Source organism: Sminthopsis crassicaudata, chromosome 2, assembly GCF_048593235.1.
Source record: "Sminthopsis crassicaudata isolate SCR6 chromosome 2, ASM4859323v1, whole genome shotgun sequence".
Taxonomy (NCBI): Eukaryota; Metazoa; Chordata; class Mammalia; order Dasyuromorphia; family Dasyuridae; genus Sminthopsis; species Sminthopsis crassicaudata.
This window is the reverse complement of record NC_133618.1, coordinates 566,667,472-566,683,280: the sequence shown is the minus strand read 5'-3', so window position 1 is coordinate 566,683,280 and position 15,809 is coordinate 566,667,472. Positions and strand designations below refer to the sequence as shown.

Here is a 15,809-nt window from a genome sequence, read left to right as displayed (position 1 = left end):
ATTGAAAAGAGCTGGGGGCAAAAAGTTGTGGAATATTGGGGCTGAAGCATAATCCTAAAATTGCAAGGAATTATATCTAACCACAATTGCAAGGAATTATATCTAACCACCAAACATTTGAGGATCTGATAGCTTTTTAAAAAAACAAATTTCATGTGGGGGGAACACCAATTACAATTGGAGAAATTGAGGCACAGGGAGCCATGATTCACGCAAATACACATACTGCTGCTCCAGTTTATACTGAAAAATTTTGTTTATGCTCTGGCTTCCTTATCTAGGTTTCACTACTGTTTTAAGGGCAACTAAGTGGCATAGTAGATAGGAGACTATGCTTAGAGTCAGGAAGACTCATTTTAAGTTCAAATATGATCTCAGACACTTACTAGCTGTGTGACCCTTGACAGTAACCCTGTTTGACTCAGTTTCCTTATCCGTAAAATGTACTGGAGAAGCATTGTGCAATGATCAGCTTTGAAAGACTTAGTTGTTCACAGCAAAACAATGATCTAAGACAATTCCAAAAGACTCACGATGTCCTCATCCAGAGAAAGAACGTTAGTCTAAATGGACACTATTCATTCATTCTTTCTCTCCCTTTCTTTCTCTCCTTCCTTCCTTCCTTCCTTCCTTCCTTCCTTCCTTCCTTCCTTCCTTCCTTCTTTCCTTCCTTCCTTCCTTCCTTCCTTCCTTCCTTCCTTCCTTCCCTCCCTCCCTCCCTCCCTCCCTCCCTCCCTCCCTCCCTCCTTCTTTCTTTCTTTCTTCTTTCTTTCTTTCTTTCTTTCTTTCTTTCTTTCTTTCTTTCTTTCTTTCTTTCTTTCTTTCTTTCTTTCTTTCTTTCTTTCTTTCTTTCTTTCTTTCTTTCTTTCTTTCTTTCTTTCTTTCTTTCTTTCTTTCTTTCTTTCTTTCTTTCTTTCTTCCTTCCTTCCTTCCTTCCTTCCTTCCTTCCTTCCTTCCTTCCTTCCTTTCTTTCTTTCTTTCTTTCTTTCTTTCTTTCTTTCTTTCTTTCTTTCTTTCTTTCTTTCTTTCTTTCTTTCTTTCTTTCTTTCTTCTTTTTCTCTCTCTCTCTCTTTCTCTCTTTCTCTCTCTCTTTCTCTCTTTCTCTCTTTCTCTCTTTCTTTCCTTCCTTCCTTCTTTCTTTCCTTCTCTTCTCTTTTCTTTCTTTTTTTGGCTGAGGTAATTGGGGTTAGGTGACTTGCCCAGGGTCACACAGCTAGGAAGTGTTAAGTGTCTGAGGTCATATTTGAACTCAGATCTTCCTAACTTCATTATCCACGGCACCTTCTAGCTTCCCCAAGCACACTATTTTCACTTTTTTTTTGTTTGTTTTTCCTTTCTCATGGTTTTCCCCTTTTGTTCTGATTATTCTTTCACATCCTGACTAATGAGGAAATGAGTTTAATATGATTTCACATGTAACCTATATCAGATTGTTTGCCATCTTAGGGAGGGGAGAGGGGATGGAGTGAGGGAGGAAAAAAATTGGAAATAAAAATCTTATAAAAGTGAATGTTATGTGCAAAAGTGTTTGTAGCAGCTCTTTTTGTAATGGTGAGTAACTGGAAAATGAGTGAATGCCCCTCAGTTGGAGAATGGCTGAATAAGTTATAGTATATGAATGTTATGGAATATTATTGTTCTATAAAATAGCAAATATCTAATATATGTTAAATGTGCAATTCTTCTATACATATTTCCACAAGTATCATGCTGTACAAGAAATATCAGATCAAAAAGGGAAAAAAAGAGTAAAAAAACAAAATGCAAGCAAACAACAACAAAAGTGAAAAGACTATGCTGTGATCCATACTCAGTCCCCATAGTCTTCTCTCTGAATCTAGATGGCTTTCTCCATCACAAGACCATTGGAATTGACCTGAATCATCTCATTGTTGAAGAGAGTCACTTCCATCAGAATTGATCATTGCATTATCTTGTTGTTGCTGTGTATAATGATCTCCTGGTTCTATTTATTTCACTTAGCCTCAGTTCATATAACTCTTTCCAGGCCTCTCTGAAATCATCCTGCTGGTCATTTCTTACAGAACAATAATATTCCAAAACATTCATATGTCATAACTTATTCAGCCATTCTCCAAATGAGGGGCATCCACTCATTTTCCAGTTACTCACCATTACAAAAAGAGCTGCTACAAACACTTTTGCACATAACATTAAATTTTATAAGATTTTTATTTCCAGCTTTTTTTCTCCCTCATTCCATCCCCTCCCCCCTCCCTAAGATGGCAAACAATCTGATATAGGTTACATGTGAAATCATATTAAACTCATTTCCTCATTAGTCATGCTGTGAAAGAATAAACAGAACAAAAGGGAAAAACCATGAGAAAGGAAAAACAAAATAAGGGCTGGGGGGAAGGGAGGGAAAAAATTTGAAATACAAGGTTTTGCAAGGATTAATGTTGAAAATTATCCATGCATATGTTTTGAAAATAAAAAAGCTTTAATTTTAAAAAGAGTGAATGTTAAAAGCTATTTTTACATTTAATTGGTAGGGGGAAATTACTAGTAAGTGTATGTAGGTAAATGACCTGGAGAAGGAAATGGCAAATCATTCTGAGAAAAAAATAAAAAAAGATCACAAAGAACCACAACTGAAAAATGACTGAAAATAAAACATTCCTAGAAACCCAAAATAGAATCAGAGGATCAAAGATTTAAGGATGGAATTAATGAATGAATGAACAAGCATTTATTAAATGCTTCCTGAGGACTGTGCTACATCTCTGGAGATACAAAGAAAGGCAATACAGATATTTGCTCTCAAAGAGTATATATTCTCATGGGGGAGACAACATTCAAACAACTTTGCCTGTATAAGAGAGAATGATACAGTGCAAATGGGAAGTAAGGCCAGTTAATCCAAACTACTCATTTTACTCAGATACAGAAGGAATATCAGACTCTTGCAATAATATGGGTAAAGTGACAAAATTAGGATCAAAGGTAAGAGATTCTAAGGAGAAGAAAGAACAAGGAGATCCTTGGATGAAGGTCTAGAGTTAGAAAGATCTAAATCCAGTCACAGACACTTACTACTTCTGTGATCCTACTAATGAAGCCACTTAACCTGTTTGCTTCGGTTTTTTCCACTGTGAAATGGGCATATTAATAGCACTTATCTCCCAGAATTGTGAGGATTACTAGATAATACTTTGTAATGTACACAGTGCCTGGTACATAGTAGGCACTATATAAATGTTTATTCCCTTCCTTTCCTTTTGGATCTGGATCCAGTCTTTTCACATTTTAGTAGTGGAACTTTGAGTATAATTTTCTTTATTTCTTTTTAAATAATATTTTATTTTTCCAAATATGTGCAAAGATAGTTTTCAACATTCACATTTGCAAAACCTTATGGTCCAAATTTATCTCTCTCTTTTCCATCCTTTTCCCTCCCCAAGACAGCAAGCAATCCCCTATAGGTTAAACATGTGCAATTCTTCTAAACATATTTCCATATTTGTCATGATGCACAAGAAGAATCAGATTAAAAGGGGAAAAAACATAAGAAAGAGAAAGAAAGTAAACAACCACCACAATAAAAACAAAAGTGAATATACTACGCTTCAATCCCTCCATAGTTCTCTCTTTCTCTGATTATGAATGGTTCTCTACATCACGAATTTATTGGAATTGGCCTGAATCACCTCATGATTGAAAAGAACTCTGTCCATCAGATCAATGCATAATCTTCTTGTTGCTGTGTACAATGTTCTTTTGGTTCAGCTCATTTCACTCAGCATTAGTTCGTTGGACATAACTTTCTTAACCACTTTGGTAGTGTACGTTAATGGGGGCTGCTAGTGGATATAATAATGGACTTGGAATCAGGAAGACTCATTTTTCTTGAGTTCAAATCCAGCTTCAGACACTTACTAATTATGTAACTCTGGGCAATTTGCCTCAGTTTCCTCATCTGTAAAATGAAAAGGAAATAGAAAACTATTCCAGATTCATATTTGCCAAGAAAATCACCAAAGAAAAGCATGTCACTAAGAATGAGACATGACTGAAAAACAACAGGATACATTCATACCACTACCTCTGCCACCACAACAGGATGCATTAATACCTCTTCTTCCTTTCCCACATCACACCCTCCTAACAGGAATGTAGGGAGGATAAATGAGATAAACCAAAGGAAGGCAGTGAATATCTCTGAAGAGAAGTGCCATTTATTCAAGGCAAGTTTATCAGCAGACCTTCAAATAGAAAATTCGAGGCTTGAGCTTGATCTTAACTTAGATTCTGCTAAATCCCTTCTCCTTTCTCCCTCCCCTTAATACCCCTCACTGTCCTGGGATTTCCACTTGATGCATATCCAGTTGATACTGAGGAAGAGATAACCAGATTATCATGGCACTGGAATAATTTATTCCATATGGTGACCTAATTTAGGAAGCTGTGAATTCTTAATATCTAAGAAGGGGAAAAGGGTGTGGGGGGAAATTGCTCCCACCCCAAAAGTCCAATATAGGAGTCCTAAGAAGTTAGCCAAGACTCAACTGGATCTGTGAACTCATGGATTTGCAGGTTCCCTCCTACCATGCAAATCACAACCTATTCACATAAGCCCTAACAAATCAGGACAGGGAGATTGGGGTTTTAGTTAGAAGATAGTAAACAGTTTAAAATGCAAATTTTAAACAGAGGGCTTCAATTACTGGGGTCTTACCAAGTGTTTCTCTTAATTACTTCATGGCATAGTGGAAAAACTGGAAGTCAGAGGACCTGATTTTATCATTGCTAGCAAGCTATCAGAGGCACACTTTTAGGATTCCTGAAAACTGGGTTTCCATAAGTTAGTTTTTGTTATCTTACTCCCTCCCAATCCTAACAAATGTCCACTCACATAAGATGTGAAAAAATGGATTGGATATAAGGTGCTTTAAGATCCCAAGCAGTCAAAGTCTTAAGTGCTTTGAAGTGAGGCAACCTAAAGAATTGGAAATTAAGGGAATACCCATCAATTAGGGAATGGCTGAACAAGCTGTGGTATATTATTTGTAATGAAATACTATTGTGATATAAGAAATGAGAGAAGGATGATTTCAGGAAAAATCTGGAAAGATTTACATGAACTGATATAGAGAGAAGTGAGCAGAACCAGGAGGATACTATACATAATAAAAGCAAAATTGTATGATAATCAACTGTGAATGACAGCTATTTTCTTTTTTTTTTTTAATTAAAGTTTTTTATTTTCAAAACATTCTCGTGGATAATTTTTCAACATTAGCCCTTGCAAAACCTTGTGTTCCAATTAGATAGCAAGTAATCCAATATTTGTTAAACATGGTAAAAATATATATTAAATCTAATTATGCATATGTATTTATACAATTATCTTGCTGCACAAGAAAAATAAAATCAAAAAGAAATAATGAAAAAGAAAACAAAATGTAAGTAAACAATAACAGAAAGAATGAAAATGCTATGTTGTGATCTACATTCAGTTCCCTGGGTATAGATGGCTCTCTTCATCACAAGACCATTGGAACTAGCCTGAATCATCTCTTTGTTGAAAAGAGCCAGGGGGGCAGCTAGCTGGTGAAGTAGATAGAGCACCAGCCCTGAAATCAGGAGGACCTGAGTTCAAATCTGATCTCAGACATTTAATACTTCCTAGTTGTATGACCCTGAGCAAGTCACTTAATTGCCTCAGCAAAAAAGAAAAGAAAAGATCCATGGATGACAGCTATTTTCAGCAATACAATGATTCAAGAAAATCCCAAAGGACTCATGATGAAAAATGATATCCAAATCCAGAGAAAGAACTGATGGAGTCTGAATGCAAATCAAAGCATACTATTTTTCACTTTATTTAAATTTTTTTTTGAGGGAAGTTATGTATTTTTTAAATAATATAGCTAATATGTTATGTTTTGCAATAATTACACATGTATAAACTATGTCAAATTGCTTATAGTCTTAGGTGGGTGGGTGAGTAAGGGAATGAGGGGGAGAGAAAAATTGCAACTAAAACATTTTTTTTTCCTGAGGCTGGGGTTAAGTGACTTGCCCAGGGTCACACAGCTAGGAAGTGTTAAGTGTCTGAGAGCAGATTTGAACTCCAGTCCTCCTAAATTCAAGGCTGGTGCTCTATCCACTGCGCCATCTAGCTGTCCCTAAAACATTTTTTTAAAGTGAATATTAAAAATTGTTTTTATATATAATTGGGAAAACAATACAATATTATTCGATTTTTTGAAATAAAAAAAAAGGGGTCTCCCTTTTACTTTCACTCTTTTCCTCTGAGAGATGCCATGGATAGAGAATCTGAAAGGTGAGTACAATTTTAATGAAAGGGAAAGTGAAGAGCCTTGTCAATAACTAGCTGAATAAACTTTGTACAAATCACTTCATCTCTTTAAGCCTCAATATCCTATAAAATAGGATAGGATAAGGACTGGACTTGTCATTTAATTGATATAGGGAATTCTTAGATGAGGAAATCTCTATACCAATTCAGGCAGCACTCTGTCATTTATAGACAGTTTCTCTGGTTTCTTTTGAACTTCGGTTACCTTTGGGCAAGATGCCTTTCTTAATTCTTCATCTTAGTGCCTTCCCTCTGAGAGTGCCTCCAAATTTTCTGATTTATTTCTTGTTATTGTATATAATTGTTTGTATTTTGATTCCCCCAGTGGATTAAGAGCTTCCCAACACTCAGTGTCTGGCACAGAGTAAGTGTTTAATAAATACTAGCTGACTGACTGGAGAATTATTGGGGACTACCTAGTCCTTCCTGGTTCTCTGGTCAATTTGCTATTTATTCACCATGCCATGCTACTTTTATACAAGTGTTAAAGTAGATGATTTCCAAAGTTCCCTCTCCTCCTCCTCCCCCTCTCCATTTCTACCATTCTACTGTTGTGCAGCTTTTTGTTTGTTTGTTTGTACCATCTGGGCTTATCACCTTACTTCTCCTAATACCCTTTTCTCCAGGCCTTTATAGAATATGGAATTGCCATCCTAACTAGACTTGAACTTGAACCTTGGATTTGGACAGGGACCCATCTATTTTTGAAGAACACAAAATTATCGAGTTTTTCTTAAATAATCCGATCTTGCTGGCCTTCATGGAGTGAGCCCCGAGGGTTCCCTGAACCACAGAGCCTTGAGCCAGAGAGCCCATGTTCCAGTGGTGACCAATGCCACCTATGAGACTTGAGCTTCTGTAGTGGAGGACACTAAGCTTAGGAGCCTTTGAATAATTGAGAATCATTTACTTTATTCCAATGAGGCCACTCGGCTGAGACCAGAAGTTATTTCCTACCCCTGGCGCCTCTGGCTCCACTGGGGAAGTCTCCAACCCCAATTACTGGATTAAGCCTTAGTTAGTTGGTTGGTGTTTATGTAGCACCTTTCATTAGCACTCCTGTGTTGGGGAGAGGAGAGGGTGGAGGAAAGGGAAGGAACTGAGGTGGGCCCAGGAAGGTGGAATAAACGGATGATCCCCAAGTGAGGAGGTGGAATTCAACAGGTCCCAGGAGTCCCGACGCCCAGTCCTTCGTGGAGGGGCAGCTCAGGGCAGAAGGATGGGGAGGAAGAGAGGAGGCTCTGGGCCCCTGGAGCCAGTGACCTCTGACTGTGAGTTTGTGAACTCTCACTTTTACTGCTGGTGAGTTCTTCTGGAGTCCCCGATTCCCAGCCTTACACTTCAGCAGCAGCAGCAGCAACCCCACCGACCGGGAGCGTGGAGGGAGCAGCTCTGGGCACTTGTCAAAACATCAACAGCCTGGAGAAGGTGTGAAGTCCTCACCCCCAGCAGGAGGGGTAGCCCCTCTCCCTGGGTCCGGAGAACTCATTAACTCCAGCCGCTCCTAAATGAACTAACCAGCAAGGGTTTGCAGATAATGATACTTCAAAGGTAAGGGTAACCAGTGGAATGGGAGGGGAGAAGTTGAAACTGAAGGAAATCCTGGAAGTGATGATACAGGACAGAACTCCTTAACTGGAGAGGTGGTCTTGTCTAACATAGCTGATCCAAAATTCCTGAGCTCTCCTCCTCCCGGCACCTAAAATTTACTCATCAAATTCTTTGAGAGATCTCCTCTTCCACATTCAAATTTCCAATATTTAGCCTCTCACCAGTGCACGAATTGCTGGTGGCATTTTTATATGATTTAAATTGATTAAAGATAACTCAGAATAAAGTACTGAACATCGGTGAGGAAAAACTCCCTAAGTTTAAAGGCCTGGCTCTTCAGTGTAAATTTGATCTTGAAATTAGTGGACACGTCCTTAATTTTCTATGTCCTTAATTTTCTAGGATCTGGGAGGTTGTAATAATAGGAACAGTTAAGGCTAAATTTTATTAGTAAAGGGGGGAAAGATTGAATCGGGCAGGAATAATCAATATACTTTACAGAAATTAATAACTTTTTTAATGAGGCTAGTCATTTTTTTCAACTAGCATTTATTAAGCATTAACTATGTGCAATCAATCCATATTTATGTACAAGATATAGTTCCAACACTGGGGGAGATAAGAAAGAGCCCTTGAGGAATTTATTCTCTAGCAAAGATTCATAAAATTACTTTAACTTTCTTTTTTGGATCTGCCCAGTGATTTCATGAAGGATGAGAACTTCTGGAGGGGAAACCCTCTTATCCATGAAATCAGGGACTATAGAGCTCATAATTTTAGAAAATTGTCTAAGACACTGAGAAATAAGTACCCATGGTCATACAGGCAGTACATTTCATAGGCAGAAAATGAACGCAATTCTTCTTTTTTTTTTTAAATTACTTTTATATTTTTAAAGCCTGCCCAACTTCTATCCACTATACCACATTGCCTTTCTATTTAGTTCCAATACAAATTACAATATCATAGGAGCAAGAGAAAAGTAAAATGTGTCATCATGACCCCAGGATAGTGAAAGATTATTACCAGCTACCATCCTGTGGTAATGGTGGGGATGGGGTGGGGTAGGAGATAAGATAAAGTAGACTTGGAGTTGGGCCACGATGATGGGGATAATTTCAAAAAGTGGTAGAAAGGAGGATGAGGGGAAAGGAAATTCTAGACATAGAGAATGGCTGATAAAAAGAAGAAACACAAGGAAGCATACATTTCAGATCTGTTTTCCCCCCCCATAACATGCATAGAGACACCCCACTCCCAAATTTGTCAGTAGTTCCTTGTTGACTCTACAGTTTGATGCAAATTCTTCCTATCAACCTTTCCAGATTTATTTCAAATTATTTCCCTTCACACACTACACATTCCTACTAAAGTAGGAATAACTTGCTATTATTCAAATTCAGTTTTCCATCCAGCGCCCCAAGTCTTCACACAGGATATGCTTCAAGCTCCTGCTGTACTGACTCCTTCTCTCTTCATTTCCACCTCTCAGAAGCCTTTAGTTTTCTTCTGGGTCATTTCAAGTTCTACCAACTTATGGGAAGCCTTTTTCTGGTTCCTCCATTTGATTATACTCGCTTCCTTCTTCTTTTTTTTTTTTCTGTATAAATGTCATAATCCTCTCATCCCCACCCTGTAGAATATATAGTCCTTTCATGAAACTTTTATCTTTGTATCTCCAGTACTTATCGTATTAGTAGACAACTAATAAATATTTGTTGAATGAAGAAATAGTTTTTGGAACCTCAAGGAAGCGGTCTAGATTGGCTAAGGCAAGGAGAGTTTGGAGGGGAAATATAGGAGATTAGGATAAAGTGAGATTGGAGCTACATGGTGAATGACAGGCCACCAATGCTAGGGTTTGGATGCTGGACTTTATCCAGTGGGGGGTGAAGGACCACATATAAGAAATTATAACAGCCTAATTTCTAAGAAGTCAAATATCTGGAGTTATGTCAAAAAGGATTCTTCACGAAGAGTGCTTACTTGATTATTTCAATAGGGAACCTGACTAATAGCAACAGACTTATTCTGGGTGTCCCTTTGATTAAGTGGGGGAAATTTTAAAAATGTCTGTCCCTTTGGCCTCATTGACTTTAAATTGGCCTTTAGGCTCTTTTCATGGCAGCTAAAAATTGGAAACTAAAGGGGTGCCGCCCTTTTGGGGAATAGATGTGAAGGTAATATAATTTTATTGTGCTATAGGAAATGATGAAATGGACAGTTTCAGAGGAAACTAGGAGGCTCTATATGAACTGATGGAGTGAAGGGATCAGAATTAAGAGAACATTCATAGAGAAAAACACTTTGAAAGTCTTTAGAACTCTGATCAATACAATGATAAATGATCAAAAGAATGAAGATGAAACATGATGCTCATCTCCTGACAGAGAGGTGAAAAACTTAAAATGTGTAAAGAGATATGCATTTTTAGACATGGCTAATGTGGGAATTTGTTTTGCAGGTCTCCCTTTATCAAAGGTTTTGTTTTTCAGGTTTGTATTTTTTTATTTGCTCAGTGGGAAGTGGGGCAGTGGGAGGGACAGATTAATTTTTAAAAGCTTGCTAATTGAACCAACAAATAACACACAAATAAATTGGTATCAGCATGACTGGAGGAGATGCCCCGGAGAGGAAGTTGAAAGCCTGGCTTTGAGTAGGAGAAAAACATCCAAAAGGCCACAAAGATGCCCAGAGATTTTCTGGAAATCTAAAATTATTATTATTTGTAGTAGTTTCAACATTCACTTTTTAAGATTTCCAGTTCCAAATTTTTTCTCCCTTCCATCTTCCCTGCTCCCTAAAAAAGCAAACAATCTGATACATATTATACATGCACAATCATATTAAACATATTTCCACATTAGTGGAATTCATAAAAATATGAAACAGCAATTTGGAAAGTCTTAGAGTAGTGCTTCAAGGCTCTGTTGGTTCTGAGGTTGCCTTCACCTGAGGAGGGGAATTTTATTTTATTTTATTTTTTTGGGGGGAAATTTAAAAAATAGATGTTATGTCCCACTTATTGGTGAATTCCACTCCTTCTTGATCCCCAAAGCCTGATACCCATATGGAAGAATTCTTGTTTAATTTAGTCTCTTGTGATGGCTTCAAGTTCTCCTCCTTCTCCAACCCTTCTTTCTATCTACCTTTTCTGTACCCTTTCTGACATAGAAATTATTCTTAAAACTTATTTTTATCAATTTACTTGACCCTATAAATTAGAGTATAAATTTTTACACATTCGGATTTAGAGAAAAGGAGGTTCCAAATGCTTTGCTTTTAACTCCCTTTATACTTGAGAAGCATCTTTGGTCTTTTCAATGTAATCTCAATTCTGTATCTTAGGATAGGCATCTCATTTACTCCTGCCTAATTATATCACTTATTTGACTTCAAGCTTTGGAGATTTTTGTCTCAATCTGAAACTCAGGTTCCTCTCAACTTGATCTAAAAGGCCAAATACATTTACCTCTGTTCCAGGGGATCGTTTCAGTGAATAGTTTTTGTAACTAAGATTTAACAGTAACCTTTAACAAAGCCTGAGATTCACCAATGTTTCTGGAAACAAAGACTGTATGGATGATCATGATCATGCAGCTCTCTGTGAGCCATCTCTGACAAAGTAATGACTCCAAATGAGTGGATGCCTCCTCATCCCCTTTCCTCTAATCTTAGAGAAGAGAAAAGTTTGTACTTTCTGAGAACTATTGGGGGTGAGGAATTGTCTGTAACTGGTGTGTATGTGGAGGAAGCAAAGTTACTTTATGAGTATTTGGGAGGAGACAAAGACAAACAAAAAAGGGGAAAATCTCAGGATTTTAGAGCTGGATGGTACCTCAGAAGTTATATAGTGAAACCTGACTGAGAATCTTCTCTACAAAATTACCTAGTAGTCATCTAGCTATTTCAGAAAGTCCTTACTTCCAAAGCAGCTCCATTCTCCTTTTGACCCACTCTCCTGGATGGGAATTTTTTTTTTTCAATCTTCAAAGCTAAATCTGCCTCCCCATAATTTCTACTCATTGTTCCTAGGAATAACTAGGAATTCATTAAAGCCAAATATAACAAGTCTAATCCTTGTACAAATCAGCTCTTAAATTACTTGTAGACAATTATCATGTTTGCCCTGAGTCTATTCTTCCCTAGGCTAAACATTTGAAGTTCCTTCAACCAACTCTTTGTGTACCGAAGGCTCATTACTACACCAGTTGCTTTTCTCTGAACATAAACCATTTCTATCTTATCAATGCAACATGACTAATATGCTAATATGTTTGTATGATTTCATATGTATAACCTATATCAAAATGCTATCTCAGAGAGAAGAGAAGGGAAGGAGGGAGAGAATTTAGATTTCAAAATTTAAAAAAATTAAACTTGTTTTTACTTGTAGTTGGGGCAAATAATAAAATATTCAAAAAATGGGAGGATAGTTCAGAAAAGGGGGAGAGATTTGAAGAGAATACTATGGGAGAGACTCTAAAATAATCAATTATTATGAGGATGTTTATGCTGGAGAAGAGAGAGATTAGTTTCCCAATAATTATCTTCAATCTGGACTATTCTGTTTGAACCTGAAGGCAATGATGGATGTTGTAAGAAGGTAGATTTAGAGAAATCCTTCCAAATAGGTACATTAAAATGTGGAGCAGTATCCCTTAGGGGATTGTGAGTTCACTGAAGAATTACAATTGAAGGCAGATGATCTTATTTTGAGAATTACTTTAGAAGAATCTCTGAAGACACTATGATCCCTGAAGACCCATTCAGAGATTCTGTGAGCAGAAAAGAGAATGTAGAATGAAGAGACAAAATCATCAAAGACAGTGACAAACTAAGACAGAAAACAGGGAAAAGCTAGACAGCTACTGTCCCATAAGCCAGAAGGAGATCAATTAGCCAGCTTGTTCACTGTGCTTTGTAATGAGAGATCCTTCATTCAAAGTCAGAGAATCTGAGTTATCAGAGACAGTAAGGATAACCGGGTTCAATCTCCTTGTTTCACTGATGGAGAAAAGTACATATTATCATTCTTGCCTTTAAATAGCACAATTAAAGGAAAAATACACTTGCACATGAAACATTAGAGAATGGCCGTCAATTGATATTATAATTATAATTATATATTTTATTATTATATTATTAAAAACAAAACAAAATTCCCCACTTATCACCTATTGTATGAAATATATTGTCCTAGCCACTAGGGGAGATACAAGCATTTATAAATATTCCTTCTCTCAAGGAGTTTATAAACTAGGATGTTTTGTTATAAAGTTTTATATTTAGTTAGAGAGTGGATTCCTCAATGAATACACTGCAGAGAAATTGGAACTATAATTAGGTTTAACCAACAGTAAGCAAAATAAGTAGCTACCTAGCTACAGTGAAACTTATAGAAGATACAATGAGGTCAACTGTCTAGCACTTAGTTTTAGTGTAAGAAAATTCTGATCTACATCAAAAGTAGGTGTTTATTTTGTGACAAGTAAAGAAAGCTGCATGTGTTCTACTCAAGTGAAACCTCAAAGCATTCAGTGATTTGGAAGCACACAAAGAGCACGATTTAAAAAATGGGGGTCTGGTGATGAATTTAAAAACCTTACTTAGGGATGTACTGTAAATGGTTTGTTTCCACTGGAGAAGAGGGTCTTCTAAGTGAGGTAGCATAATTCTTTAATCCTGGTTCTATCACTGATATAGTGAAGGTCTCTTCCCATGGCCAAGCCCCCAGAAGATCCAAGTCCATGTTTCTATTTCAGGGGTTCTTAACTTGGAGTCTTTAGATCCCCAGAAGATCTATGGTCTATAGATTTCAGGAAGCTTTGAACTTGGATAGAAAAAAAATCTCATCTTTATTTTCATTAATCTCTAACTGAAATTTAAAATTTCCTTAAATTACTTAAAAACAGTATTCTGAGAAGGGAATCATATGTTTCATTCACTAGGTTGACAGAGGTCTATGATACAGGTTAAGAACTTCTGTTCCATTTATTCTCTCTTTCAGAAATGGAGCTTCAGTTCATGATCTTTAGAGTAACAAGACTGAGACTGAAGGAGAAGAATGGCTGTCTAGAATTATTTAGGAGGAAAAAGAAAATTCTCAAATTTATGGTAAAGTACTTTGAAGTGCTAATAAAGGAAATACACTTGGATCCAGAGGAAGTACCTCTGAACTTCCTGAGCTCTTCTGACTTCTACTTCTAACTTCTAACTTCCTGAGCTCAGTTCCATTGTGAGATTTTCTAGACTATGGACCTGCAGCGAATTCTTGATTGTGAAGGAGAATAGCATCCTTTATTTCAGTAAATCTACCAATCTGCTTGTCAAATTTGTCGCAGAGGGCAATGCATCCAATGGTCTATTCTTCCAATCCCAGACTCCTCCGTCCTGCAGGCTAGCCTGTACAGGAATAGTTTTCCACCTCAGTGAGACCAGCAAAGCAGCCTTCAAGAATCTAGGGTGACCTCCATTTCTAACCCATGCTGAGGCATGGAGGATGATTATAATTTAACTATTAATGATGCCATATAATCACGTATCTAATTTTTTGTAACTGCATTCTATGGAAACTAAATCCTACCTCTCAGGTTCCTTTCTCTCCAAATCCATGTCCCTGTGATCCAGGCACTATACTCTTTACAAACATTGGATCATTTGATCCTCAGCACAGCTCTGGAGAGTAGGGGTTATTATTATCCTTCTTTTACAGATCAGTAAACGGGACAGATAAAAGTTTAGTGAGTTGACACACAGCTTGATCATAGACTCTATATTTATCATAAGTCATATTTAAGCTCCTAAGAGCACAAACTTAGAACTGCAAGGGATACCGGGGGCCATCAGCCTCCCACCACTCTTTTCCATATAACTGCTCTTCTTATCGCAGTCTCCCGGGCAAGGGCAAAGGGTCCTACATACAGATAAAAAGCTGGGGCCCAGCTAGGTGCAACAATTAGCCCAAGGCCATACAGGTAAGTTAGTAACAGAACCTGAATTTGAAGCTAGGCTCCTTCCTCACTGGGATGCTTCTTAGGGTCCTCAAAAGTCAGAATAGCTTAGACACCTACACACAAAAGCCAAACCTACTCATTCCAGAAACCCTTACCAGCCCCATAGAGATGTCAAGATGCTTCCCCTGAGCCAGCCCAGCAGCTCGGGAAGGTGCTCCTCGTCCCTCTTCCGCTCTCTCCTCCTCTCCCTTCCCCCTTCCCTCCACCTATATCCGAGCCTGGGTCCCTCAGTCCTGGCCGTCCGCGGTCCGGGTAGATCCGGTGGAGACAAGCGGGGCAGGCGCCGGCCCCCTCCCCCAGTCTCTCTCCTACGGTATTTACACCTGCGTCCAGAGCTCTGCGCTCACCCTAGTGCCAGGTCCCCAGCGCCCCTTCTCACTGCCGGGAACCCCTGCTGTCCCCACGTACACATACTCAAGGAACATGGGCTAGGGGCTAGCGTGGGGGACCTCGGGCTGGTGCCTCGCTCAGACCCGCAGATGGCCATCCAGCCGCGCCCCACGCTGACCGATCCGGGTTAAATTCGACACCCCAGGTTCAAAGGGCTAGTCCCTCAGGCCCCAGCCTCGCCCGGCTTTGATGTGCTGATGGGGCCTGGAAGGTGCTATTTCACACCTCCTAGCTCCGGATAAAGTGGGCTGCGAGCCCCACTGGCTCCTCAGACGCCCCTGGTCTCTGCCATGGCTCACTCTCCCGCTCCGATGCTCGGCTCAGACGCCTGGCTGCTTCCGCAAGGCTGGGGTTGGGGGGCTGCGCCCCCATTGCAGCCGCTGCCGTCGGAAGGAGACTGCAGCTGCTCTCCGGCCTCTTCCTCCGACTCCTGGGGCCTCTCCCCGCCGGGCCCCCAGGCTCACTTCCTCCCCTCGGGCCACACTCCCAAGCCGTCCGGCAGCAGG

General features: G+C 38.8%; 1 protein-coding gene across 1 annotated transcript in view; it reads left to right on the top strand.

Moving 5' to 3' along the window:
• The first annotated feature begins 14,743 nt into the window (after positions 1–14,743).
• MESP1 (mesoderm posterior bHLH transcription factor 1) overlaps positions 14,744–15,809 on the top strand; it is a 1,642-nt gene continuing 576 nt past the window's right edge. Inside the window, exon 1 of the mRNA XM_074284857.1 lies at positions 14,744–15,809. This exon is cut by the window's right edge and continues 576 nt beyond it. Coding sequence (XP_074140958.1) covers positions 15,594–15,809 — 216 coding nt within the window. The 5' untranslated portion in view covers positions 14,744–15,593.